The sequence below is a fragment of the Eschrichtius robustus genome, chromosome 12 (assembly GCF_028021215.1).
Source record: "Eschrichtius robustus isolate mEscRob2 chromosome 12, mEscRob2.pri, whole genome shotgun sequence".
NCBI lineage: Eukaryota > Metazoa > Chordata > Mammalia > Artiodactyla > Eschrichtiidae > Eschrichtius > Eschrichtius robustus.
Window position 1 is genome coordinate 46,489,691 of NC_090835.1, and position 27,929 is coordinate 46,517,619.

The following is a 27,929-nucleotide window of genomic DNA, read 5'->3' on the forward strand; positions in this document are numbered from 1 at the left end:
CTAGTGCTTGTCCGCCTTCTGCTGCCGCAGGGCCTGCAGGAAGACCCCTTTCACCTGGCCCAGAGTCTCATGGTACATTCGGAAGTCCTCCTCCCTTCCCTGGAGGGCACTGCCTAGGGCAGCCTTCAGCATTTCGTTCTCCTCCACCTGGATGGCCAACCTAGACCACACAGAGAAGAGGGCTCAGCGCGGCTGAGCTGGCACACGTGAGTGTGTGTGCATGCGTGTAGAGGGCCCTGGGGATGGCTGCCAGCTCGGCTGCTCTTCAGACTCAGGCAGGGTACTCTCTGACCTCCTCTCAGGGACCCTTGGGGGAATACCATGTGGGATTCCTGTCTGGGCCCAGCCACAGCTACTGGGCCTGGTGCCCTGTTGTTCCCCCAAATGTTGGCTGCCTCAGGCATGAGTACTAATTTATAGAGGTTCCCCCTTTCCCACCACTGCATTTGACCTTAAAAGGTTTAATTGAATTAGAAAAGTGGGTTCAGTAACCCACACTTGATCAAACTTCTCTGGGGACCATGGGCTCTTTAGGGTTATGGCTGGGTTTCTCTGCCCTCTGATGGCCAGTTACTGAATTGCAGGCCTAGAACCCAGGACCCAGCAGGACCAGCCTTCTGGGCAAATAGAAGTCAAAGGGGGAGGGACGTGATCCCTCTGCCTATCAAAACACCTCCACCCAGGCAACACCACCCTTTCAGGAAGATGGGGCAGGGAGCACCTGGTGGTCAGCTCCTCCATCTGGGATTCCATGGGCACATTGGAGATCTGGGCGGAAGATGGGTCCTTCCTCTCACTCTCCTTCGGGTTGTGCCTGGTGTTAGAGGTGGGCACACCTGTGGGGCAGCAGCAGCCACTTTCTGTGATGAGGCCATGGCCCTGTGTTAACACGTCCTTCTCCCACCCCCAGCTGTCCACTTCCTGCTTCTCCACTTGTTGAAACATTATACCTCCTTCAAGGTGCAGGACAAGGGCTGCCTTCCTCCAGGCCCTGACTTCCCGCTTTGTACCGAGGTGGTTCCTCTCACTACTCTCTCCATATTTGCACTTTATAAGTTTCTGGAAGGCAGCTGGGCCTGAGGTCTGGCCTGCAGGTTGAGTCTGAGTCTAGGCTGTCACTGCATCTGATGCCCCCTTACCACTGGGTCCCCCGCCTCCAGTCTCCATCCACACTCACAGGGGATCCACGGTGGCTGGGGCCAGGGGACAAAGAGTGCTCAGAAAAAGAAATCAAAGCCCACCTGGTGGGGAACTCGAGCACTGTCACAGCATCAGAAAACCTCTGTGCTGAACAGGCCCTCAGGGGCGGCAAGGCGCAGGGAAAATCACTTGGCATCAGCAGACCTGGCTTTTACTTCCTGCTGTGTGGCCCCAGGTAAACCATCAACCTCTCTGAGCTGGTTTCCTCACCTGTAACATGAGGATAATAGTTCTTGCCTCTAGAGCTCTGTGAGGCCACAGTGAAGACACATTTGGCCCTCAAGGCCTGTGTGATGGGACCACCTCCTCAGCACCTCGTGACTTCCCTACCTCACCACATATTCCCCTCCCCATGATCCAGTCTCACTACCTCCAAGCCTCCAAGCCGTGCGCCCACCTCAGGGCCCTTGCACTTCTTCTTCCCTCTGGTATCTATGCCACATCCTCACCCCCTTCCACCATCCCTGCTCAGACATCAGCTCATCAGTTAGGGTGGCCGCCCCGTAGAAGACAGCTGCTCTCTGTACCTCCTGTCCCCTTACTCAGCTGTAAGCCACAGCACCCGCCTCCATCTGAGGTGCTGCCCCTTCTGGAGACTGTACCTTAAGAACCACTGTGTTAGAGCAGTAGAACTAACCTTTTGACTTAGGACAACTAAACTGTCCTCTGGAGCTGGTGTGGTCATGTGATTAGGATCTGGCCAATGGGATGAAAGCATAAGTGACACAAGCAACCTTAGGGTCCTGCCCTTGAAAGGTAAGGAGCTCAGGAAAGAGGGAGGAGCCAGTCAGCAGCAGCGGTCAGCCCCTCCGTCGGGGTGGAGCATTGCCTGCCCCTACTGCTGTGTGTCTTCTCCCCCCTGGCCCCCGAGCCAGAACCAGGAGCCCCAGAGCGCCGTGGGCCCAATGTGACCCCGGGCCGGCCCCACCTCAGCCCTACCTGTTTTGCTCCTGGGGGCTGCTCTCTGAGACGCTGACGTCCTCCCAGGCTCCAGGCGCATCTTCTCCAGGTGGTGCTCCAGCACCACGGTGCGGTGCCGCTCCTCCTGCAGCTTCCTCTCTGACTCCAGAAGCTTGCTGTTGCTCTCCTCCACCCTGGTGATGAGAGAGCAGGGGCTGCCATAATCCCTGGCGCCCCACCTGCTCAGGCTCTCAGAGAGGTGGGCCCACCTTACACCAGCGGGCATGGGACTCGTTCTTCCTGATTTTTATTGCAGTAACACAGGAATGTGCATTTAAAACCATATCGTTCTCTCCAAGGCTTAAAATGAAAACAAAAACAAAAACAAAAAAACACACAGCCTCTCCCCACCCCTCCTCACTCCCAGTTTCTGCTCTCCAGAAGCAACCACTTCTACCGCTTTTAGCTGTTTCTACAGATGCTTAGGCTGCTATTTTTTAAGTCTTAAATATACTCTTTTGACTTCCTGTCAGGCAACATGAGAACTTAGTTTTATTTTAGTACTCTCTCCTTGCCAAACAGAATCGCCTCTCCACCTCCCAGTGTAGTTCTATTACCATTTTTTGGCTCAATTAATGTTAGGTGGTGTATTAGTTTTCTATTGCTGCTGTAACAAATTACCACAAACTTAGCTTAAAACAACACAGATTTATCGCTCCATGGTTCTGTAAATCAGAAGTTCAGCAGGCTCTGTTGGTTTCTGTGCTCCAGGTTTCACAAGCCAAAATCAAGGTGTTGGCTGACCTGGGCTCTTACCTGGAGTTTCTAGGGGAGAATCTGCTTCCAGGCTCATCCAAGTTGTTGGAAGGATTCAGTTCCAACTGAAGGACTGAAATCCCTGTTTCCTGCTGGTTGTTAGCTGGATGACTTTCATCTTTTAGAGGCTACTTGGCCCCCTCCGTCTTCAAAGCCAGCCAGATACCCTTTTCATGCTTTGACTCTAACTTCTTCTGAAGCATCTCTTTGGCCCGGGCTGGAGAAATTTCTCTGCTTTTAAGGGCTCAAGTGATTAGATTGGGCCCACGTGGTAATCCAGGATAATCTTCCTATTTCAGGGTCCATAACGATCATTACATCTGCAGAGTCTCTTTTACCATATAACATAAAGTATTCACAGGCCCAAGAGTGGGGTGAAGGGCACGGAGGACAAAATCCTGTCTACCACAGGGGGTTACATTAGGACGATTATTCAGACAGGCAGTATACTCATGATTACATTCTCTTTCTTATTTGCTTGCTTTTCCTGGAGTTAGTGATTGCTTTCTGTTTGTTATTATTATTATTATTATTATTCTCTATATGCCTGTCATGAATTCATGGGCCTTGAAGAACTTGTTATTTGGTTATTTCACTAAAGGATCTGATTAATTTCACTGAGGCTGGGGCTAAGGTCCTTCTTGTGGTTAGGTATGGCATTTCAGACTTCTGTGATACTGAAGGCTCAGCTAGAAGGCCAGGACTGTCCCAAGAGATCTCACCCAAGCAAAGGATTACATACGTACATACACACATGCAAATCAGAGTGGAAGCCTGGATATGTACGTGCAGAGTTGGAGGAAGTGTTCTTCCCACCTTGGTGAAGAGTCAAGAAGGAACAGAATGGTAACAGTTTTGAAAAGAATGCAACTACCAACACAAAACTGTATGCCAGCATAGTATACAGCTACTAACACAACCTGTTCAAATGTGTTCCTTGAAACTCATTTGCAAAAGCAAAAGACTAAAATAACCTAAAGGTCCATCAACAGGGGAAAGACCAAATGAATGGCAACATATTCACACCATGAAATATGGTAGAGTATGATGGAGTAGTGCTGTTCAACACAGTGGCTGCAGCCTCATGTCCACCTGTAGCTATTCAAATCAAAACTAATGAAAATTAAATAAAATTCAGTTCCCCCAAAGCTCTAGGGTATCAGCTGAGAGAGAATCACACACGCATGACTCTGAGAGTGAGTGTCTCTTTAATGTTGTGCCCTAGGTGCCTTGCTTGCCCCACCCTCATCCCAGAGGCCCTGGAAGATGAGGCACCACATGGAGAGAGAGGCCACATACAGGAGAATGGAGGTGCCCCTGCTGAGCTGCCTGAACGGGGCATGTGAGTGATCCAGGTGGCATGATGTGCAGCAGAATTACCTAGGCCACCCACAGAATGGTAAGAAAGAATAAACCATCGTGTTTGAGACCACTGGGTTTGGGATGGTGCAGCAGTAGATAACCAAGTCACCTTGATGCACAAATTCACTGCCCCCAAACTCAGGTGTAACTCAAAGCAGGGACTTCCCTGGTGATCCAGCGGTTAAGACTCTGCGCTCCCAATGCAGGGGGCCGGGGTTTGATACCTGGTCAGGGAACTAGATCCTGCATACCGCAACTAAGCCTGCACCGCAACTGGAGAAGCCCCCGCACCGCAATGAAGACCCAGCGCAGCCTAAATAAATAAATAAATAAAATAAATAAATTAAAAAAAAAAGAAACTCAAAGGAATTGGGAGAGAAAGTCATAACTGGGTATGTTTCTTCCATTGGATAGGCTAGAGGCTTGTACTATCCATTATATATATTTTTTAAAATTTATTTTATGTATTTTTTAATAAATTTATTTATTCATTTTAATTTTTGGCTGCATTGGGCCTTCGTTGCTGCGCACGGGCTTTCTCTAGCTGCGGCGAGCGGGGGCTACTCTTTGTTGGGGTGCACGGGCTTCTCATTGCGGTGGCTTCTCTTGTTGCGGAGCATGGGCTCTAGGCACACGGGCTTCAGTAGTTGTGGCATGCGGGCTCAGTAGTTGTGCACAGGCTTAGTTGCTCCGCGGCATGTGGGATCTTCCCAGACCAGGGCTCGAACCCGTGTCCCCTGCATTAGCAGGCAGATTCTTAACCACTGCACCACATAATATAATGGAGGGAAGCCCTCCAGTATATTTCAATGACAGAAAAAGAATTAATGTTACTTTTTCTCATTTGCTTGAGCATGTCTGAAATTCATACCCTCCCTTTTCTACTGAAAAGAAAACAAAGCTGATCACTCCTCACTGCTTAGGGAGTGGCCATCCCAGCACCCCAGCTCCTTTGGTGACTGTACTCCACCTTTCCCTTTAGCAAGATGCCCCTCCTCCATTTCATTTTTTTTTTTTTTTTGGCCGCGCTGCACGGCATGCAGGATCTTAGTTCCCCGACCAGGGATCGAACCCACGCCCCCTGCAGTGGAAGTGCGGAGCCTTAACCACTGGACAGCCAGGGAATTCCCACCCCTCCTCCATTATGTCAGCACCTGGAGGTCCTTCCAATCAGGGTGCCTGGCCTGTGTCCAGGGTTGGACGTATGAGCCACCCAGGCCAGCTAGACCTTCTCTCCTAGAACCCACTGGCACAAGAACTGAAAGCCACTGGGCCTACATCATTCCAGTGGCCCAGGAGAGACCACTCAAGGGTTCCTGCTACCAAGGTCCCTGGATCTTCTTGGGCTCCTCTTCTGCCCTGCAACGGAGGGCAGTACCTTGGAGTCGGCCAGCACCTTCCCACACTCTCCTTTCCCTTAACTTAGCCAGAACTGGTTTCTTTTGTCTGTCACCAAAGAGCCCTGACTGACATGTGACACGGCCTGTTCAGGCAGACACTCAGTGGTGTCCTTTATATTTTTCAGTGTGGAGGTCACATGGTTGGGCCATGTGTTGGCCTGGGCACCTACAGTTCTTGCCAAAAGGGTCACTTGAGCGAGGAACGCTGATTTATCTGAATAGAAATCTGTCAACAACCCCTTGGAGGAAACCAAACCCCCTGGTGCACTGCCTTGGGTCACATACTTTCCTCCCCCAACCAGGGAAGTCTCAGCTCCCCATCTATCAGTGGCTCTCTTCCTCTTTGTAATTCCAGACCTCAGTCTAGCCTGGGACTTCTTCCCACCAAAGCCGCCAGTGACACCGAGTACAGTGCCATGTTCATCCTAGATCTTCATTATTGGTGAGTTGATCTGACTCATTTACCTACTCCAGAGAGTCCCTCCCTTGAGATGCCCACCTCACAGCCACCTGCATGCAGCTGTCCTACTGGGGGCACGTAGGACAGGGCAAACCACAAGTATGACAACAGGGCCCCGAGACTGAGGGGCACTTGAGGGTCACGTGAGATGTGGCTGGGAATGCCCGGGGCCAACACTGTGGGAGCCAGACTCACCAGTGAGGTGGACCCAGTCATGGACGTGGCCTGGCCTCTGTCCAAGAGGGATGCCCTTGGGCCAGGCTGCCCACCCCCAGCCCACCTAGGCCCGTGAGAGTGCATCCCTGGCGCCAGGTGTTACCGTTTCTGCAGAACGGTGACAAACTCGGTGAGCCGGTCACGCTCCACCTCAGCGGCCTGCCACAGGGCTTTGAACTCTGTCACCTGTGTCTGCCAGGCTTTTTGTTCTGGGGAGTCCGAGAACCTGGGGACCAAGGTGCGGGCAGAGGTCACTTAAGGGTTACCTGAAGAGATGCTTATCCCTGTGGTGGTGGGAGGGGCTGGAAGGACATTCAGGGGTCCTCAGAGGGAGCCAGAGAGGAGAAGCCAGTCCAGTGCCTCCTGGCCTCTTCCGCTGGCTTCTTCTCACTTTACTATTCCCAGCCCTGCTGAAGTCTCTAGACCTCACTTAGCTGGCTCCAAAGCCAGACCCCAGCAGGGCTATAGTTTCATCAGCACCTCTGTCCATCCAATCCCTGTAGGGGCCTGGAATTAGTCTGGCTGCTATGGAAGTTGGCTCTTGGGGACCTGGGGGTGCCCTGGGAACCTGTGTGGCCTGGGACCTGACCGCCCTTCTCAGTGTCAGGTAGGCCCAGCCTCTGTCTCCCTGTCAGCCTGTCCTGGCCCTCCTGTATCTCCTGGCCTGGCCCCAAGCCCAGTCCACTTTCCTGGACCCTGGACACTTGCTTTGTAATTTGCTCAGTTTTCTCCAGCCCTGATCCAGCCCATCACCGGTTCCCTCCTCACCACTGGGCCTTACCTGCTGGCTGGGGTTGGGACCCAAGGTGAGCTCTGTCCCCGACCCCAAGCCCCCAGAGCCCATGTGCGAGTGCCAAGCTGCTTTCTGCTCTGCCCTCACCCTTCCCAGGGAGACCCCGGTGATGCTGACTTGCTCTTCCAGAATCATAGGAGGGTGGGGCCCCAGTCCTCCCTCTAAACGGGGGTTGGTTGAGATGGGCTCTGAGGACTACAGGCTTCTCCATTTTCTGGCTCCTAAATATACTCTAAGGCCCTGCCGCTCAGTGTGGTCTTTGAACCAGCGACTGTGGCATCACCTGGGAGCTTGTTGGAACTGCAGGATCCCATTTCCTGGAGGATCTGACCTGCGGAATCAGAACCTGCATGTAACCTGGCAGATCCTCAGCTGATTCGTGTGCGCAGCGCAGTGGGGAACCCTACGCCAGTCACCCCTGTGATCTCACGTGTTGGGGGAGGAGCTGATCCCCTCGCCCCGCCTGCCTCCCAGGCACCCCGTCAGAGCCGCCATGCCATCCCTGACAGTGACCCCACACTCTCTGGGGTCACTCCCACCCCGTGAACGTCTGTCCTGTCACTGGCGGGAGAGCACTGTAAGTTCCATGAGGGCAGGGCCCGCACACGGTCGGGTTCAGTAAATATTTGTGTGTGGTGGAAGAAACAAGATTAAGAACCAGCAGTCTGGGCAGCCCAGGGCACATCGGCTCCTGTATCCCTGTGGAGTGCAAAGGTCATGGCCACATAAGCCTGGAAGGGACCTTGGGGGCATCTTGTCCGTCTTCTTGCCTCTACTACTGTGACAACCACGTCAGAGTGACAGAGCCTGTCTGTTTTCCTTGTGGTGTGAGGAGAGTGTGGCAGGGGCCCTTGAGGCTCAGAGTTGGGCCCCTCTCTCCCAGTGCCCTTGTGACCCCAGGCTGCTGGATGGGGCATCTGCAGGGGTGGCCTTGGCCCACGGGTACCTGGGCTACCAAACGGCAGGCCAGAAGTATCCCAAGCACTTCTTGGGGAATAGCAGCCCAAGGAGGACCGATTTGCCGGAGCCACACAGCAAGTCAAACGTGAGACGAGGGCCCCTCAGAGGCTCGATCGGAGCCTGAACTGACCTGCCCGAGGAGTGGGAACGGCAGCTGACAGCAGGAGCATGGCTCCAGTGGACAGTGGGTAGGGCTCGGGACGGGGCTCCGAGGCAGGACAAAGCCACCCTTTGTCTGTGAGCTGGCAGGAAGAACAAGGGCCCACTGAAGCCCTAAGGCTTGATTCTATCAACAAGAGGGGGCCAGAGAGCTGAGGGGATATCAGTGGCTTAAAGTGGGAACCCATATGACGTGCAATTCTCCCCCTAGAGATGGACTCTCAATGCGCAAGAGGAGGCAAGGGAAGGTGCTGGGCTCCAGGCCCTGGAAGATTCCTCGTGTTAACTCTGTGGTAGCAGGAAGGAACACTAGACCAAGACTGTAGTTCTGAAGCCACTTGCCCTATCACCTTGGATAAGGCACTGGACCTCCCTGACCCTCCATGTCCTTATGGAACCTTGGAAGAGTCCCTGGACTTGGCCTGGCCTCGGTTTCCCATCCTTGTAATGGGATGGCAATACTGACTGAGCAGTCAAGCATGGGAAGGCCTGTGAGGGCCCGGGGGGGGCCTGGGTTCCTACCTGGGTGAGGGCCCGTGAGGACCGTGCAGGGAAGGCCATGTGAGAGCAGATTCCACCAGTGTGTGGCCCAGGCTGGTCACGGAGCTGTGCGAAGGCGGAATGGGCACATCACCACGGGCAGGCAGGCTGGGCCCAGCTGCGCGGGGAGCAGGGGCCCGCAGGGAACCAGGGAGCCAGAGGAGGGGACCAGCACCGGCCCTTGCAGCAGCCCTGTGGATTTGCTGCCCTCCTTTCCAGAACTCTCGCTTGCTCAAAACAAGACAGGAGCAGGGGACATCAGAGCCTCGAACAATCCAACACAGGTGTGTTTGAGAATCCTAGAAGCAGGTGAGATTCGAGGCCAGCTGGGAGAGGATTTTACAGGGAGCCGCAACCAAACGCTCTTGAAGTAATAGTATCTGGACCTAACTGGCTCCTTCACGCAGATGCAGGGCTGACGGAAGCCCCCCCGCCACTTTGGAAGGACAACACCACAGACATCATAAAATTGCACCCGTGGCTTCCCATCCTTTCTTCTGAATAATTAATATTCACTTTCCAACCCCTCCATCCCACTTTGTCTTACCGAGAAGATCCAAGCCTGCCAGCGTGATCGCCTGCTGAGGCTGGGGACTTGGTCAGGCTCGGGTCCTCGGGGAACTTGGCGGAGGCCGGGTTGACCTCGGGCCCACTGGACCCCTCGCCTACTCCTTTATTCCGAAGATACTGCAGGGAACAGATGTGGGTTCCATTCTCAGGGCTTTGGCTCAGAGGCCTGGAGAAGGCAGGAGGGGGCCTTGGCTTGATTTTGGGGCTTTCAGGGGAAATGAAAGAGGCTTCTTTTCAGGAGTGCAAAGCGAGGCCTGTTTGGTGAAGGCGCCCCTTGCATTATAATGACAGCTAATAATGCCTCTCTTCAGAAAGGGAGCTTCATGGCCAAAGGAGGGTGACCGGGCCAGGAAGCTGTTCCACATTCAGGTCCCAGGGGGAAGTATGGGGACAGGCCCACCTCTCTAGGTAGCCCCACCCACACGGATGAATGCCAGGTGTGACTTGAGGCCACTGGCCTTTGTCAGCTGGAGACACTCAGACCTTCCCCCATCCCTCCCTCTTCCGGATGGCTGGTGGGGCCGGCTGAAGGAGGAGCACTGGAGGACCCCCAGCAGGAGGTCAGGCTGCCATCAACGGTGGGCCAGTTGGTGTGAGCCCCAAACAACCTGGCATGTCCCCCAAGCCCTGCCCATCCTGAGAAAACTCGCAGTGTGTGCCAGCTTGTCTGGTGGGTAGTGCTTGGCCCCAGCTGTCCGGTGGCCTCTGAGGTGAGAATCAGCCTTCTTTTGTGTGCCTGGAGCCAGGACAGCAGTGAGGTGAAGATGCTGTTCCTTCCAGGCCTCTGCCAAGGGAAAATATCTTCAGGAGCTCACTCCTTAGACGAGCATTGACTGAGCAACTACTGTGTGCTCAGTCTTGGGCCAGGCACCATGGTCTTTTTCCCCTCAAGGAGAGGTTGGGGGAGAAAACAGGAAATTGATCACACAGCGTGACCAAAGTTTGGCTTGGGAATGTACAGGGAGTTAGGAGAGTGCCCAGGAGGGGCACGTAACCCAGAATGGGAGCCCTGGAACTTCCTGGAGGAGCTCTTGACTAATAAGATCTAAAGGCTGAGGGGGAGGAAAGGGAAGGTTTGTGCTTCAGGCATGTGCACAGGCCCAGAATGGGGAGAAAGCAAGGCCACGGAGGAGCTAAATGGTATCCACATGACCAGAGTTGTGGAAAGTGGGGAGTGAAGAGAAGATGCAGGAGGGAGGGCAGCAGGAGCTAGTCACATGGCACCCTGCAAACTGGACGAAGGAGCGTGGCTTCCCTTCTGCCATCCCACTGCCTGGAATGTGGATGTAAAGGCTGGCACTGTGGCCACCATCTTGGACCATGAGGATGCAGGCCACAGCTGGGGAGGGAGAGGGTGAGCTGGGAGGAGCCCGAACCCTTGAGGCTTGAGTGAGGCGGAGGGTGATGGGGAGCCACAGACAGGTTTTATGTGGAGCAGGGAGACAATCTGGTGTGTCCCTTCGAGAGGAAAGGTGCGTGCACAATGGGCCGGGGAGCCAGATGGAAGCAGGGAGCCAAAGTGGGACCAGGTAGGATGTGGCACAGCCCAAGTGAAGGCAGGTGGGGAGAAGTGGAGGTGGCTGAGGTTTCTCTGGATACTGGATGGACTTGCCAGGACGTGGGAATGGGTGCTGGGCTGAGCCAGCGCCCTACTCACCTGCATACTGAGTTGCCCGATCTCCACCTCCAGCTGCCGCACCTTGGCCTCCCGCTCAGCCACCGTGGCCCGCAGCTGGGCCACGAGGCTGCTGCTCTGCTGGGCCTCATTGTTGAGCTGCTGGTCCAGGTGGTGCCGGGACACTCGTGTCTTCTCCTCCTGCAGGCTCAGGCTGCCCAGAATCTCCTGTAGCTGCTTCAGCTGGTCCTGCGGGGCCAAGTGGGAGGGTGGGCGAGGGTCAGCCATGGCCCTGGGTAAAGAAGGACATGAGAGAAGCCCGCCTCCTCCCACCCCCAGCTCCCACCCCTTCCCTGCTCCCTCGGGAACCTAACAGTGGGACGCTAGTGTTTCCCTGAGAAGCAGGAGGAACACCTTGCCTGTCCTCAGGGGGGGGTTCAACCAGGCTTTCCTGTCCTCAACTTCTTTCTCCCTGAGATCGGGGCTAAGAAGGACATCCACGGGGCTCTCAGGACAACAGAAAACAGCTCAGATGGTGGCCCCTCAGCCAGTGGGTAAAAAGAAGCCCTATCCCACTGTGCTGGAAGACCACCTTTGAAGGTAGTACCTGGACCCCTCACCACGGATCCTTCAGCACCTGACGGAGACCGCATCCCTGGAGATGCTCCCAAGGAGACCTCTGGGGTGGAGGCTTCCTGCCTGGGGGGCTGAGAAGGACCATATTGGCGACCTGGAACAGGTGAGGGCGTTGTCTTCACCTCATTGTGGAGGAAATGGAGGCCCAGAGAGCCCAGGACACACTGCTGGTGAATGGCAGGGCTAGGGCTTGTTTGCAGCCCTCACCATGCACCTTCAGTGACAAAGAATAGTGGCTCCAGGGACCTCAATGGACATCCAGCCCACACCTTATTTAAAAACTGGGAGCTGAGGCTTCCCTGGTGGTGCAGTGGTTAAGAATCCGCCTGCCAATGCAGGGGACACGGATTCGAGCCCTGGTCCGGGAAGATCCCACATGCTGCGGAGCAACTAAGCCCGTGTGCCACAACTACTGAGCCTGCGCTCTAGAGCCTGCGAGCTACAACTACTGAGCCCACGTGCCACAACTACTGAAGCCCGTGTGCCTACTAGAGCCCGTGCTCCGCAACAAGAGAAGGCACCGCAATGAGAAGCCCGCGCACTGCAATGAAGAGTAGCCCCCGCTCGCCTCAACTAAAGAAAGCCCGCGCACAGCAACAAAGTGCCAACGCAGCCAAAAATAAATAAATAAAATAAATAAATGTATAAAAATAAAATAAAATAAAAACTGGGACCTGAGGCTCAGAGAGGGGATGCAACTAGCCTAGAATCACACAGTGAGGTATGAACAGAGGGGGCCCAGATTCCAGGTCTTCTGTGCCCTGCCCACCACCCTGCCTGGTGAATTATTATGGACCAAGGCATGCCTAAGCCAGCGTCAGTTCCCCCTTGCACCACTGTCAAGCCAGTCATGACCACCCCAGGGGCCTGTGGGCACAACTTGGAATTCAGAGGCCAAAACCCTGGGGTGGCTCAGGCCCCAGAGAGAAAAGGCCAGGTTAGGGTCAGGAAAGCAGTGCGGCTTTGTTAATCAAAGGAGGTTTTACGATCAGATAAATCTGGTTTGAATTCAGTTGTGTGGCCTTGGATGACTTATCTAGCCAATTAGAGCCTTGGTTTCCCCATCCGTGAAATGGGATTATGTGTCCCTAAGGGTTATCTTGGTGACTAACCATTATAAACCACACCGCACGTGCCCAGAAACGGGGGTGCTGTATGCTGTCACAAAGACAAGGATATGCACCAGCGCCCCCCTCAGTTGTCCCTTCCGTTCCTCCATGAGAAATATCCCAGGGTGTAATCCCATTTGCTGCCCCCTCATCCTCTTCTTTCTCATTTGGGGTCCACAGGTGCAGTGGCTTGTGCCCGGCATCAACCTCACACGACACGACCTGGACTGGCCCTCGGACAACCTCTGAGCTGCTCCCGTACTTGCGGCCAAGCTTTGGGGCTGGGCCCGGTGGAGGCAATGAGCTCCTGGGTTATGCAGGTGGCGTTTTGGGGCTCCGGAGGGCTCCGGAGGGGCTGGGGCTGGGTCACAGGTCTCTGGGTGGGGCGGGGGTCCCAGAGGGGGCTGTACCACGAGGGCGTCGATGAGCTCGTCGTCATGCCGGCCCTTCTCCACGAGGGTCCCCATCTGACTCCTGAGGGTCTTCACTTCGCTCGACAGCACCTTGTTCCGGGACCTCACGCCCTCAAACTTCTTTTTCAGCTCTTCGAGCTCTCTCTGGAGGGCATCCCGCTCCGCTGCAAGTTTCTGTAACCAGAGGGCGCGGTCACGGGCAGCAGGGCTGAGTGGGACTCGGCCCACGGCTGAGCCCTCGCTCTCACTGGCTGGTGAGGCCAGAGCTGGGAGGGGACTTGTTGAGGTCACAGAGCAAGTCGGTGGAGCCGGGCCCCTGACTCCCAGCCTCGGCCTCCCGGGGTATCAGGCAGCCCAAGCACATGATGGACGTGACCCAGATGGATGACAGCCCGAGAACACAGGGGCCAGACTCGGACACGAGAGGAAACCCACTGGCCAACGCTGGGTGTGTCGTCCCGAGGACCCTCAATCCCTGCCTGAGAGGCAAAAAGAGAAAAGCCATGCTTCGGTGGACAGCGCCAAGCCTGGGGTTCAAACTGAAGTGCCTCATTCCACCAAGAGCTAGTTTCAGGTCCAGCATCTCCAAAACAGCCAGAATGGGGCCACCCGACGTTCATGAAATGGGCCTTGGGTGAGGAACCAGTCAGGCAGCTCAAGGGGGATGGATAGGACGTGAGGAACATGCACAGAGGTGACCCCAAACCCCAGAGCCTCCAAGTCCTCACAGGGGTGGTCGTGGTCTCCTGGCCCCAGGCGCCCCTGACCTCCTTCCAGGCACACATTACCTCCCAGCTTTCCTGTTTTTCCCTCTCCAGGTTGCGGATCCTCAGCAGATTTTTCTCCTGTGCCGACAGCTTCCTTGGATCGGGATAGACAGACAACTCATCACTGGCTGTTTCTACTGACCGGCTCCGAGTCTGTCCCAGCTGTTTCTCAAGCTCTCGAACCTGAGGGTGGTTCCACAACAGGCCTGCAGTCAGACTCGACCCTCAGGGGGGCCGCCCTGTGATGTGACAGGAGACCCCACTAGACAGACGACAACACGGTTCCAGGTGGACGTGGAGGTCCCTAGGAGAGGGACTGGGGTGGGGGAGGGATGGGAGGGATCTGCGGTGGCATCCTGAGCAAAACAAGGGGAGACACTAGGGAGGTTTAGCTTGGAAAAGAGAAACTTCAAAGTAAATGAGACAAATCACCCGATCTCTGAGGCCAAGAAGCAGATGTGTAGCCCCAGGAACTTGGGAGGGAAAGGATAGCAGGTCTCAGTACCAGGAAGAGCTAACAGACAGGCCACCCAAGCCTGGGTGGGCTCCTCGGGAGGCTGCGGGCTCCTGGCCACTTGGAGGAGATGCTGCAAGAGGGCGGGCAGGGTTTGGAAGCCGGGAGACCAGCTCAAAGCCTCGCTGGCTGTGTGACTGTGCACAGATTACTTAACTTCTCTGAATCTCAGGTCCCTCATCCGTGAAGAGGCCTGTGAGTACACGCTGCATAATGTTGTTATGAGAATTCAGTACCCTGAACTTGTCTGAGCCTGGGAATCCCCAAGATGCTTCTTGGGATGACAAATCTTGGGGCCCACTCCATACCAACAAGTCAGAGCTCCAGGGGAAGAACTCGGGGATCTGCATTTTAAACAAGTGCTACAGGTGATTTTTAGGATTAGGCAACTTCGAGAAACCCCAAAATGGCCTGGGTGAAGCCCTCAGCACAGGGGAGGTGAATGTCATCCGACAGAACGACGGCTTTATCACACTGGGTTTAAAGTGGATAACTCCTAGGGTCCTTCTAACCCTGATTTCCATGTCAACACAGCATAAACGATGGAACAAAGTTGGGTAAACCTGAGCCAGGGGCAAAATTCACTAGGATCCCTGGTAAAGGGCCTCAGTATGGCTTTGAAAGCACATTTCAGTGCCCTCGTGTGGCACTGTGTGGTAATTCCATCTAAACGTTAAAGCTTTAACACAGTACTATTACTTTTAACCGTTTGTTTACACAGCTTAACAACACTAACAATAATAACTAATGTGTTGAGTGTTTATTATGGCCAGGCACTGTGCTGGGCGCTTCCCAAACGATATTTCACTTAACCCACAACAACCCTACAAGGAAGGCATTATTATTTCCATTTTACAGGTGAGGAGACTGCAGCACAGAGAGATGAAGAGGTTTGCCCAAAGACACCAAATTTATAGACCAGTGACTGAGGCCAGACTCAAACTCAGGTCTCTTGAACCACAAGGCCACACACTGGTCGTTAACCACAGTTTTTCAGAGACCTCTCCCCCTTCATGTTGGCTTCAGGGATCCCACAGGAGACCCTGAGGGTACAAGCCGCCTGGGAACCTGGGGATGAAGGCGATGCACTTGGCAAATAGTGGAAACGACACACATATTTGTGTGACTCTTGGTTTCTTGGTACAGCTAACCTTCGGATGGTGTTTCCTGCATGCCAGGCACTGTGGTAAGCAATTTACACATCTGTACTCATTCAGTCCTCCCAACAACCCTGTGGGGTAGGCACTGTCATTATCCACAGTACACAGAGGAGGCACAGAGAGGCGAAGCAACTTGCCCAAGGCCACACAGTTGGTGGGTGGTGGGCTGAGATTTGAAGCCAAGCAGTCTGGCTGCGGAGCCCCTGTTCCTAGCCTCTAGAGACGCTCCAAAATATTTAGAGCATAAAGAGGGAGACAGGCTAAGTTTTTTTTGCGGGGGTGGTAATTAAAACCTTCAAAAGCCTACAGGCATCTGGACGAAACTGGAAAAAGCCTAAAAGTACAACAGTCACGCAAATTTACATGAACTAGGGAAAAAAAATCTGCCTGGAGTAAAATAAATCAAAGGCTCTGGCATTTGTTGAGCGCCAGTGCCTGGTATGTAGTGTTATATAAATGCTCGTTCACTTAATAACAAATGAAAACCAGGCTGGCTGGGGAGAATGTAAAACAACAGCCCTGCAAGTGCGCTCTGCAGAACCTAAAGGCCTTTTTTGGGTTCTGTGTCTCTAATGTGGGTCAGCGTGGGTCTTTCTGGGGCATTTAAAACCTAACGTTCAGGGCCAGGAGAAGTCTGATGACTCGCTCACCTTGCTCTGCAAGACGAGAATTTGTTGAGCCCGACCCCTCCACGTCCCAGGCGAGGACAGGAGCTGCTGGATGTTCACATCTTCCCCAACCTCACTGGTTAACACCTGAAAAAGGTGAGGCCTTCAGTATGGCCGGGAGAGAGGGCTCTGCCAGAGCCCTAAAGCTGCTGCACGTGCACAAACAGTGCTGGGTGCATGGGGCTCCCTGAAGGCCCGGCCTCCACCTGCACAACCTTCCCCCTTCCCCCGCTCCCTGCCTCAAAGGCCAATTGACCACGCTCCAAGAGCAGCTCTCCCTGGGAAAGCAGTGAACCCATCATCCTCAGCACTTCTTGGTGATGCTTAGAGCAGACAAGGAACTGCTGACAATGCCCGGGTGGGGCCCCTTGCCCTTGACACATTCTGGGATGAGTGAACCACAGAGTTGACCAAGACCTACTCCAAATTTGTTCACCTGTCACCCAGAACTGAGATCATTCTGGATGGCTCCAGGGAGGACATGGCCACAGGGCTTCGCCCTCCGTGCAAAGCCACTGACAAGGGGCCATGTCTGAGTGCAGCAAAGGGGGGGGGGGGCCTACCGAATGTCACTTGGGGATGTTTGGTTCCAGAAGGGTCCAGCTTTGGGGCTGTTGCAGAGAGGTGTTCAGGCCCAACTTCGAGGCTTTGAGGTGGAAACAGTACACCCCAGCTTGTGCCCTGGGCCGCTCTGCAGCCTGTCACGGAAACCCGTCTAGCGTACCAAGTCTCTGGTGCTTGTTTCCACAATAGAACTCTGTTTTGGAAATCTTGGCTGGCCTGAGTGGTTCCAGCAGGAACCGCTGCTGGTGGTACAAATGCCAGAGAATTCACTATGTAAATAAAAATAAATAATGAACCAGCTGGGCCTGCCTCCCAAGTCCGAGCATTTTCCTTTGAAAGGGGCCTTTAACACACAAACAACCTTTACATTTTCTAATATTACAGACAGCAGAGGACAGGAGATGGGTCTTGGTAGGCTTCCAAGTCCAAGGTGGCTTATTAAGGAGATGCCCAGGATCTGTTGGGGTGCACATAGCACAGGGAAGGTTTAAGGGCCCCTCCAGGGTGGACAGCACTGTGCTCCCCCATCCAGGGTTGGGGGGGCACCACAAGGGCTTCTATGCAGGGCCCCGCAGGCAGCTGGCAACCCCCCTCACCTGCTGGGTCTGTTTCAAGGGCTGGTGGAAGGAAGTTACTGGATCTGAGCCTGACCCAGAACAAGCAGCATGATGCTCACGGGGCCAAGCTCCTGAATGGAAGCCATTGGCCCAGCCATGGCCTTCCCAGGCCCAGGCCCACCCACGAGGACCTGAACCCTGGCCTGGAAATACCTTCTGGGCCACCCGGAGCTCCTGCTTCACAGCCTGGATCTGGTTGCGGAGGTCACTCATCTTCAGGTTTGTGGCCGCCAGCCTGTCCTGCAAGACCTTCACCTCTGGGCTGTCCTGCTAGTTGGGAAAGACAGGAGGGAGAGCAGTCATTTGTGGCCTAGATAGTAACCATAATCACAGCCCCCGTTTATCCAGGTATGTGCAGGTACCACACGAAGTGCTTGACGAGGAGGAACCCATTTCATCCTCACAACCCCTGTGAGGTAGGTTCTGTTAGCGATGCAGAGCAGAGGCTGGAGGGGGGTGACCCCTCGGCTTGGGGGACCTGGTAGGTAAGGGGGAGCGTGGACGTGGATCCCGGCAGCCCAACTTTGGGGGCTGAGCCCTGTGCTCCGAGTGTGGTGCACACAGGGGGACGTGGGTGGTGGCCGCAGACGGGGAGCATCTGGAGGGGGCTGCTTCCCAACCCCCAGACACTCCCAGGCTGTGGGCTCTGCTGTGCTCAGAGACTGGCATCATAGCAAATCCATCCTCACTCAGGATGAAGAGGGAACTGGCTCCTTTAGCGAAGGCAGCCCCAGCTTGGCAGGAGGGTCATGACCATCCCAACTTGGGGCCTCCCTCTCCTAGAATTGTCAGACTGGGCCTTGGGCTCCCTTTCCCGGCAGTGAGCTCACTGAATAGAAATAAGGACCCAGTTTAATCCCCAAATGCTCCATTTCTGTGGCTTGAAGAACTGCAGGAGCCATGAAAACTCTGCCTGCTGGAACTCTTAGCAAAGTCTTTTTTTTAAAAAAATATTTCATTTAAACTATTTGGATGAAACTTTTCTCAAATGTGTTCCTCATTTATGACTTAAATAGAAGTTCCTGAAGCTCTCAGAACTTTGACATTAAAGGGACTCCAAGGTCAGCCCATTCAAACCCTTTCCGTAGGTGAGGCAGATAAGGTCCAGAGAAGGGAAATAACATGGCCTCACAGGCACACAGCTGGTTGGGGTGACAGAAGTGGGATTAGAGGCCTGGTCCTTCCTTTGCACTGGCGGATTCTCCCAATATAAGCTTTTGCTGATGCCAGGGCATCGTGGTGACAGAAACATCGGTTGGTGGGTTGAGTGTCCCATCAGGCAATGACACTAAGACCATCTGCTCCTGTCCCAGCAGATCGGGTGGACTAGACTTCTGGGAAACAGGATGGGTCCTGCAGCGGCTTTCTGAACTTTCCTTAGTAGCCACAGACAAAACCGCCTGTGAACGCTAGCGTGAAAGACAGATCCCAGAAGACTGGGTCTGGGGAGTTCCATGGACCCCAGAGGCTCTGGGCAGCCCCGCTGAAAACCACTGGTCAAGGAAACTAGACCTGCACACAGGGCCCAGAAGGCCTGGACTCATCTGGTCTTCTCATCTAGGAAACGGCTGCTTCCTCACAGCACCCCCAGGAGGCCAAACAGAGTAACCAGTGTGAGCAGAATTTGCAAATTGGGAATTTACATAAGACACACGTGCATCTTTCTTTAATCTATATTTTTGTATGTCCTTCCGCCGCCTGGCTGTGTGCCATCCCTCCCCACTGCTGTTGGGAGCCTGTCTGCTCCCCTGCTAAGCTGCTGCTTTGAATCTGCCCTGCGTTGGGAAGCAACAGTCCCTGCCTGTCAGATCTTCGGTGCCCTGAGCCCCCTGCTGGCTCTGGTGGGTGGCGGTACAGGAGCCGTGAGAGCAGTTGGGAGCCTGAGGGCACGGAAGGAGCACACCGATTGGATCCGGATCTGAGACCCAGGCGGCAATAACCATCTCCAAGCCTCGTTTCCTCTTCTGTGAAATGGGGGCACGTTATACCAGCCTCCGGGGTACATGTGAGTATTGATGGGATAACGCACGTAAAGGGTGCCCTCTGGGGCAGATTCTGACGGGGGGCGATGCTGGGGGGCATAGCCTGGCTTGGGTGGGCAGCTGGCAAAGGCGGCTGAAGGCCATATGGTGTTCTGGTGAGGGCATCACCCTCTCTGCTCTGCCAGGCCCCAGACCTCCCCTCCCAGGAAGCTGAGCCAACCCTACCTGCCTGACATTTCAGAGCTGTTTCTGCCCAGAGTGAGATTTCACAGGCTTTGTGGGTGTCTTGGGCCTGGGCACGCCCTTTCCCCACCCTGGGGCTGTTTCCTCTGAGGCGATGCCGGAAATGGTGTCCATGGGAGCAGATAGCGCCAAGGCCACTCACACCACAGCTTCATGAGGCCCCACGCGGAGTGAGGGCGCTCAGCTCCACTCTGGAATGTGCTTGGAGCCCTGGGCTGGGATGTGGAGTGAACCTGCAGGCTCTGGAGTATGGCCCAGGCTTGGGTCGCCCTGAACAGTCTAACGAGGGGGACATGGCTATTGTCCTCTCTCTGATCAGAAGGTGCCCGGGAAAACACGTGTCCCGAGGAATGGAGACTGCAACCCACCACGCACTCTTCCGTCAGAAACCTCCCAGGCTCCCTGCAGCCACAGAATGAAGTTGGACTTCCTATTCCAGCTACCATCAAGGCCTCCCTCCACAGGTGACCCCGGCCCAGCTTTGTTTGGATGTGTTCCCCTTTTCCTCCTCAGGGGCCCTGGGCTGCAGCCAAACGTTACCCAGCTGATGCCCAGCTAACAAACAAAACAGGAATATTGACGCTTTCCTGCTCTGAGCTTGCACTGCTTCTGCTGGAAGGGCCACCCCCATCTTCCTGCTCCAGCAAGGCCACCTGAGGAAGCCCTCATCCATCCCACCTCCTGGCTGCCTCAGGTAGAGCGTATGCTCCCTCTGTGAACCCAGAGCCTAGGGGCTTTCTCTGAAGGCCCTGTCCCCCTCCTTCCTTTAGTATGCCTACTCATCTCCCCTCTTGAACCCCCTGTGGACAGTGGGCCTGTCTTTGATTCTCCGTGTTCCAGGGCTCAGAACATTGTCAGGCTCAACAAGTGACTGAACAAGTAGTTTCCCATTTAGGACAGCCCCAGTCAGAGATACGGATAAACAAGGGGCAGCTTAGAAGTGTCCCTCAGAGCTGGGGAAGGCACTGAATGACACTCAGTCTAGCGTCTGCTGAGGGCGGAGCCCCTCCGTTGCCTCCCCAGCAATGAGACAGATCTACACAAGACTAGCCTTCAGGAGACACGTTCACCCCTGGAACCTGAGGGGCCCATCACTCGAGGGCAGTATTCTCCTCAAGACAGGCACGAGGCGGCTTGATCTTGAGTCGTAGACAACAGGGAAGATCGGGTGGAAAAGGGGCACTGAACTAGGAGTCCTGAGGCTTGGATTCCGTTTCACCAACTCATTTGGCTTCTTAAGAAAACCATGGGAGGAATTCCTTGGTGGTCCAGTGGTTAGGACTTGGCGCTCTCACTGCCGAGGCCCCAGGTTCAATCCCTGGTCGGGGAACTAAAATCCCATAAGCCATGAGGTGTGGCCAAAAAAAAAAAAAACAGAAAAAAGAAAACCAAGGGGAGGCCTCCTGGGATGTTCTTGAGACTCTTAGCTATTTATTGTCTGGCTTGGGCTCCATGCTTCTCCCCGGTAGCCCACTGAGTCAGACTGCCTTCCTTTCATGGAGCTGCAATTCCCATGCCCTGAGTTTCATGGAGGCTCATTGGCTTAGGAAAAATGAGATCTTGGGAACAGCCCCATTCCCAATAGTCACTTTTACGCTGTAGATTTGGAGTTCCACAAAGGGAAGACTTCTTACAATACGGATTGCCCCAGCAAAAAGCAGGGTTCCACTGAGGAGGAGTGAGCTCCCTGTCCCTGGGGTAAGGTAGAGAGGCTGGATGTCTCCCCAGTAAGGATGCTGTAACGGACATCCTTTACAGCTGGGCTGAGAGCAGGAGGCTAATTGGATCAGGTCTTCCCTCCTGGTCCTGAAAGTCTAGGATCCCAGGGTCCTCAGGCCCCTCCTGACCTCCCTCTCTGGGGACTAAATCAGAGTTAGCCCCTCACCAGCCTTCACCGGGGCATTCTTGACCTCAGGCGGTAGACTTGGCCGCTGTCCCCTGACGGCTCTGAGGATGCTGCAATGGCTCAGCAATGGGGTGGACGCCGGACAGAGGCACCTACGCCCCCATGGAAGAGGGGAGGCCCAAGCCCGTGGCTGCCTCACACACTCCCCAGCACAGAAGAGAATTCATACCAAGGCTCTGTCTCCCATCTGGGCCTTCGGCAGCTTGGCTCCTGCGTCGGTGGCCCCCTTGGCTGGCAGCCTGGCCAGGGCCATCTGCAGCTGAAAAAGCAAACCCGGCACTTAATATTTAATTCTGCTCAGCAGTTGCGGCGCCTGAGTGAAGGGCTCTGGTGCTGCCGTCGGATGTGTGGTCACGGATCTCAGCAGTCCGTCCCTTCAGCTCATTTTAAGGCCCATTAATGGAAGAACTCTCCTTTACAAGGCGCTCTGCGATGGGAGAGGGTTTAACTGATTGTCTGCCCCACTCCCCAGTCGCAGCCTAGGATTCACGAACAGCTTAGTAAATAATGATCCTGCAACCGTGGTCTGCATCTAACAACAGCCTGGGAGGCGGAGAGAAAAGGAACTACGGACTTCACGTTACAGTTGAGGAGACAAGGTCAGAGACACTGAGAAACCTGCCACTCAGGCTCATGGCCTGGTGGCCAAGACCACTGCTGTATACAGACAGCCAACCAACCCTTTAAGGGTTTCCCAATTGTCCTTCACACAAAGACCATCCCTGTCTGACAAGGCTGGGCACAACCCGCCCTCCCACCTCTCTGACCTCATCATGCTCCAAGCTCGGCCACATTGGTCCCCTTTCAGGCCTTTATTCCTCTTCAGGGCCTTTGTACCTGCTGGGTCCTCTGCATGAAGGCCTCTCCCCCACCACTCCGAGTCTGGCCCCTTCTCATCCTCCAGGGACCCACTGTGCATACTCCCTCCTCTAAGGGGCCCTCGATGCTGGTCTGTCTCCAGGAGGGCAAGGACCAGGCCTATTTTGCTCCCCACGGTCTCCCCAGGGCCTGGCCCAGAGCCTGCGATGGTTCTCAAAAAATACGTTATAGAAGAAAGAAGGTCTAATTCAATGCCAAGTGTAATGACTGTGGAGGATTTTGGAGGGCAACAGAACTGGATCTGAAATCCGGCACCACCACATGCTGCGTGACTTGAGAAAGCCTCTTAACCTCTGCCAGCCTCTGCTCCTCCAGCCACATAAGGAGAAGCTGCGTAGGTTCACTCTAGCTCCTGAGGGACCATGAACCGCTGGGGGCTTGTGCCCTCTCTCGACTGGAGGGGTTTGTCATTAGCTGTGGGAAGGTTGGGGCAGCAGAAGGAGGAAGGTGGACAAAAGTGAGACGAACTGGTGGAATGCTCCTGGCTCTAGTTTCAGATTAGCAAGGATCCCTGTTAATTTATTCAACAATGCCTTTCTGGTGCAAACTACCTGCTAGGCACTCTTCTAAGCATTTTACAGTGTTAAGTCATTTAATCCTCAGAAAACCTTGGGGTGAGTGCCATTATAACTGCCACGTGACAGGTGGAGGCACGGAGAGTTTATACCTGGCTCAAAGTCACAACACAAGTCAGTAGTGGAGCTGAGATTCACACCCAGGTGGTCAGGCTCCAAGCTTGCGTCCTCCTTGCTGTGTCGGGCTATCTCTCCACCGCCTGCGTCCTCCTTGCTTCCCGACACTTTCCCCTCTCAGGATATGACAGAGACTGAGGGACTCCTTGAAAACACTGACCCACCAGTCCTTGGGAAGGACCTACAGCATCTAAGCGTGCTCCCTCTCTGGAAGAGTGGCGTGGGGTACGGGGAGCCCGGGGCAGGGGCGCCTGAGGCCCCTCACCTCTCGCTCCAGCTCCTGGATGCGGTTGCTCAGCTGCCTCACTCTGGTCTTCGCACCCTCGGACTCTGCCATCAGCACCCGGTTCTTTTTGGACAGCTCAACGATCTTGGTGGCAGTCACGTCCCCAGCCACACCAGCCGTCCCTAAAATGAAGGAAAACAGTGAAGTCAGTTAAAAACACAGGCCCACACATCGAACAGGCTTGCTGCTGCTGGCCTGGGCCAGCAGCCATCTGGGCAACTATGAGTAGCTGCCCTCGGCCACCTCGTGTCTGTTGAAGAGGATTAGGACACATCAGGAGAAAGGAGAAAGAACCTGGGGAAGGAAACCAAACCTAGAAATACAAATGGTCCACTGGTAAGTTCTCTGGTTATGTTTTCCTCCCAGGACCCAAAAGCATTACAAATCCTGGAACTAGACATCACAAAGAAGTCTAAGAGAAGCCCTCTCTAGTCCGAAGGGCAGGAAGTGGGGCTAAGAGCGAGCCAGGGCTCTCTCCCAACTCTGTCTCCAGACAAGCCCCACGCTTGAAGCTGCAACCCCATTATAATGGGGGCATCAGTGAGTGGGCAATCACAGAAATGCTAAAATATCTGGGTAAATATAATAGACTATTTTGCATCCTTCAGTTTTTTAAAACGTATAATGGTTGAAAGCAAATATGATAGCATAGTCTGATGGGATGTTCAACATATACAGACATCATACATATAAAAGCTGTAATATAAGGGGGGAGGGTAAATGGACTTATACGGTGGTAAAGTTTCTTCATTCCACTTGAAGTGGTAAAATATTAATTCTAAGTAGACCATGAAAAGTTATGTGTGTTGTAAGCACTAGCCCAATCACTAAAAAAATTGTACAAAGAAATAGAAAAACTAAACTAAAGCAAACACTAAAAGTCCACCCAAAGGAAAACCAGTTCATCAGCTCTCAGCAGCCTGTCACTCTAGCCTGGTTTAAAAACATGAACTGAGACTGTCAGACTTTTCTCTTCAAAACATGAAGTTGGAAATCAGAAATGGGGACTTCTGAGCGAGGACTGGATTTAAGAGGTCTTGAGGGAGGCTCAGGGCTGGCACTCAGATGAGGCCATGAGCACGCCAGCAGAAGCAGCAGAAGACAGGATGTGGGGCAGGCTGGAGAAGAGGGGGCAGGCCCTGTCTCCCAGGTCTCCTGGGGTGAGGAGGCACCTCCTGCCCTCCCCGGAGCCCATCAACTTCTCGACACCCTTGCAGAAGCTGCCCCCTCGCATCTGAACCCCGAGCCAGGTTAGGTGTTGTCTTCTCTTCAGTGTGGTTTTGTTTTAGACAGAAGAGGCCAAAGAATGGAGGGAAGCACAACAGGCTACCAAGGGCCTTTAAGATACCAGATTCCCCTTGTTTTTTAATTCAGCACTGGTCCTCTGGGTGCACCTACTCTTAAAGTCATTTACTAGCAAAGGCAGAGAGAGACGCTCTGGCAGATGCCAGATGAGGCGTCATGCCCTCTGTGATTGCTGACACTGACTTTGTGCTTTCTCACTGGGCCACCTGGGAATTGCTCAACGGGCATACATCGAGCAGAGGACAATCAGGGCCAAGGTCCCCACCAGATCTGTAAGAACAAGGTCTAGCTCATAACCACAGAGTCAGTGGTCAATGTCCAGCCCACACCCACAGGGCTAAGGTCATCTCCAGGCCCACAAAGCCAAGGTCCCTAACAGACCCACAGGGTCAAGGTCTCCAGCAATAGAACCAGGGTCCAACTCCGACCTGAAGGGCCAAGGTCCACTGTACATGCTGCTGGATCTCAGGAAATCCTCCCAGAACAGCTAACTCCCCTGTCTTGTCCACCCTTCTGGAGCAGCAACAGCAAGTGGTGTAGAGTAAATGCCTACTTCCACTGGGGCCTTTTCACGTCCATGATACAGTGTTTGACCCGGAGAATCCAGATAGAATGGATGCCGTTGGCCCACCGAACATGCAGCGAGCATCACGGAGGACTCTTGTCATGAGTCCCAGCGGGGTCATCCACACTGCCTGGAATGCCTGCCTTCTGCCCCTGCTGTTTTTGTGCTTCCGTTTCCCAGCATGCTGGCCTACCTGGCCTGCTCCATTCCTCTCCCCTTTCCCTCACTTCCAGGATTCATCTGGACAAGCTTGAGCACAGCTGAACCTTGCACTGTCTCTTGAGCACCTGCCCTCTGGAACCTGCTGTTTGTCCTGCCCTGTAGGCTCCATGGCAGCTGGGCCAGCCGACCTGGACTTCAGAGCAGAAACTGTCGCAACAGCGGTGGAGCTACCTGTGAAGGCAAATCTGTCCTCTTCTATTTTCTTTTTGAGGTGTTTGATTTCAAAGTCCCTCTCCTTCAGCAACTTATACAATCGCCCGTTCTCATCCACTGTTTCCCTGAGTTGATCCCGAAGCCGTTCGATCTCATCTTCAAGCATCCTGCAAGGCAAAGGCAGAATCACAGGAACCGATGGGCAGGGGTCAGGCCTCCACAGCCCAGGTTTGTTGTACCTGGTTGGGCACTGGATGGAGATAAGAACTGGCCTGTACAAAATAGGAATGAGAAATTAAGGGAATCTCAGTGAGCAGATTTTTAACACACTGTTCTCAAAACTGAACGATTAAGGACACACACACAAGTGAAAGGAGAAAGAAGTTTTCAATAACATGGTTTACTACGGATTCAACAGAGCTGTATAAAACCCCACCCAGAGAATTCATAACTGTTTTCCAGCATCCATGGAACATGCATAAAGATGTATTATAATTTAGGCTTCAAAGGCAACCTTAGCAAATTCCAAATAATGGACATCATACAGACCATTTTCTTTAATGGCAATTGACTAAAATTAGAAATCAATACTAAGAAGAGAACAAAACTAAAATAAAACACAGAACTCCAAACCCATCATATGCTTGGAATGGAGAAAAAAAACCACACACATACACACACTCCTAACTTATTCATGGGTTAAGAAGAAATCATAACGTGTATTATGAAGCATTTAGAATGGATTGGCTGTAGAAGCAATATATATGAAAACTTGCAAACAGCAGCTGAAGTGATACCTAGAAGGAAACTGACAGCCTTAATTGCGTATGTATATTAGAAGACGAAAGAGGGATTGTCTAAGCCTTAAGTTGAGACCAGGTCTCTGGGTCTCAGGTAAACCCAATAGGAAATCAGAATAGGTGGCTAGTTCTGTATATTACAATTGTCTTGCAAGTCATTTTTCTTAGAACTTTAGAACATGAGAAACATGTGACTGGTGGGTCTGTGATCACTTCTACCATTAGGCATGGAGCCAGCTCCACAGAGGCAGTTGCTCAGGAAGTAAATAAGTCACAGAAATTATAGATAACAGTAATTATTAACTAACAGCTATTATTAGTGTTGGTGTTATTCTACCAACAGCTCAAGTCTCCACAAATTCCAGTTTCTCTGACTTGGGGAAAGACCATTTGGGAATAGGTCTGGGGTTAACTTAGAGCTAATATTTAGGAGCCGTATGAAGTTTTTCAATTATTGAGAAATCTTTGTTTTTTCCTAATTAGCATTTTTCAGTAGAACATTGTGAAAATCGAGAAACCATGAAAAGTAGAATTTGCAGATGGAGAAGATAGATTCTGGGTGAAACCAGAAGCAAAGAGATAGCTCAACAACTGCTGTGATTTTTTTTTTTTTTTTTTTTTTTGCAAAATGACTAGCAAAGAATTTTGTTTCAATCCAGACTCCTGCTTCTAATAACCAATATAAATCAATGCATCTGTGTGACATTGGCAAATTTAAAGCAAAATGAGAAGATTCTGGGCTCCCTTCAACTGTTTCACCAACCATATAAAAGCAAGGAATCCATAAAGTGCTTCCTTAGGACAGGTAGGTTTATGTGTCTTTATGTGTCAGGAAAGGGAAATTGACACAGGAGAACAGTCCCAGATGAGGTTTGGAGTAGTGATCACCTGTGAATCATCAGGGCCAGCCAACCAGCTCCTCAAAAACCAAAACACATTTTTCGTGAAAGAGAGACTACGTAAGAAAATTCAAGTGAATAAACTACACCTTGATGAGTTTCAAATTTTCCATTTGACTTTAAGTGGTTTTTGAACACACTTCATGTCTAATTATGTCCCTTTATCCGATGCAAGAGTCTTCAATAACAATCTCTGTGTCAAAACTTCTGGGTCTCAGCTGATAAACACACATCTGGTCAACCTGCCTGTCGAACTGTCTGCCATCGTCCTCCCCCACCTTCCCTACCTCCCTGCAGTGCTCCTGGGAGAGTCCAAACTTGCATTTACCTCTGCTCAAAGCTGGTTTTTGAGTTCTGCTCCCCGGCTTGGAGGACACTGAAGCCATCAGAGATCTCCAGGGGCTCTTTTTGGTCATCAACTCTGCTTTGGAGGCTAAGTTCTTTTTCCTTCCGTTTCTCCATCTGCTTCTGTAACCTTCTGTGCTGCATCTCCTGCATGGCCCTGAACTGGAGCCTCAAGGTGTCCTGTGAGCCTTCATCCTCTGCCATCTTGCCTTT

General features: G+C 53.2%; 1 protein-coding gene and 1 non-coding gene across 2 annotated transcripts; one reads left to right on the forward strand and one right to left on the reverse strand.

Moving 5' to 3' along the window:
* Positions 1-27,920, reverse strand: CCDC13 (coiled-coil domain containing 13). The gene is made up of 15 exons (XM_068558070.1): positions 27,700-27,920; positions 25,691-25,839; positions 23,407-23,549; positions 21,740-21,829; positions 17,593-17,709; positions 16,241-16,345; positions 13,938-14,099; positions 13,147-13,323; positions 11,034-11,240; positions 9,354-9,493; positions 8,789-8,872; positions 6,458-6,580; positions 2,140-2,294; positions 722-836; positions 1-160 (listed from the first exon to the last, which is right to left on the reverse strand). Exons 1-15 carry the CDS (start codon positions 27,918-27,920, stop codon positions 1-3), a joined length of 2,148 nt encoding a protein of 715 aa, XP_068414171.1.
* On the forward strand, positions 20,922-20,994 carry TRNAE-CUC (transfer RNA glutamic acid (anticodon CUC)). Its single transcript has one exon. It is a non-coding gene; the product is annotated as a tRNA-Glu (tRNA).
* Positions 27,921-27,929: the final 9 nt, after the last annotated feature.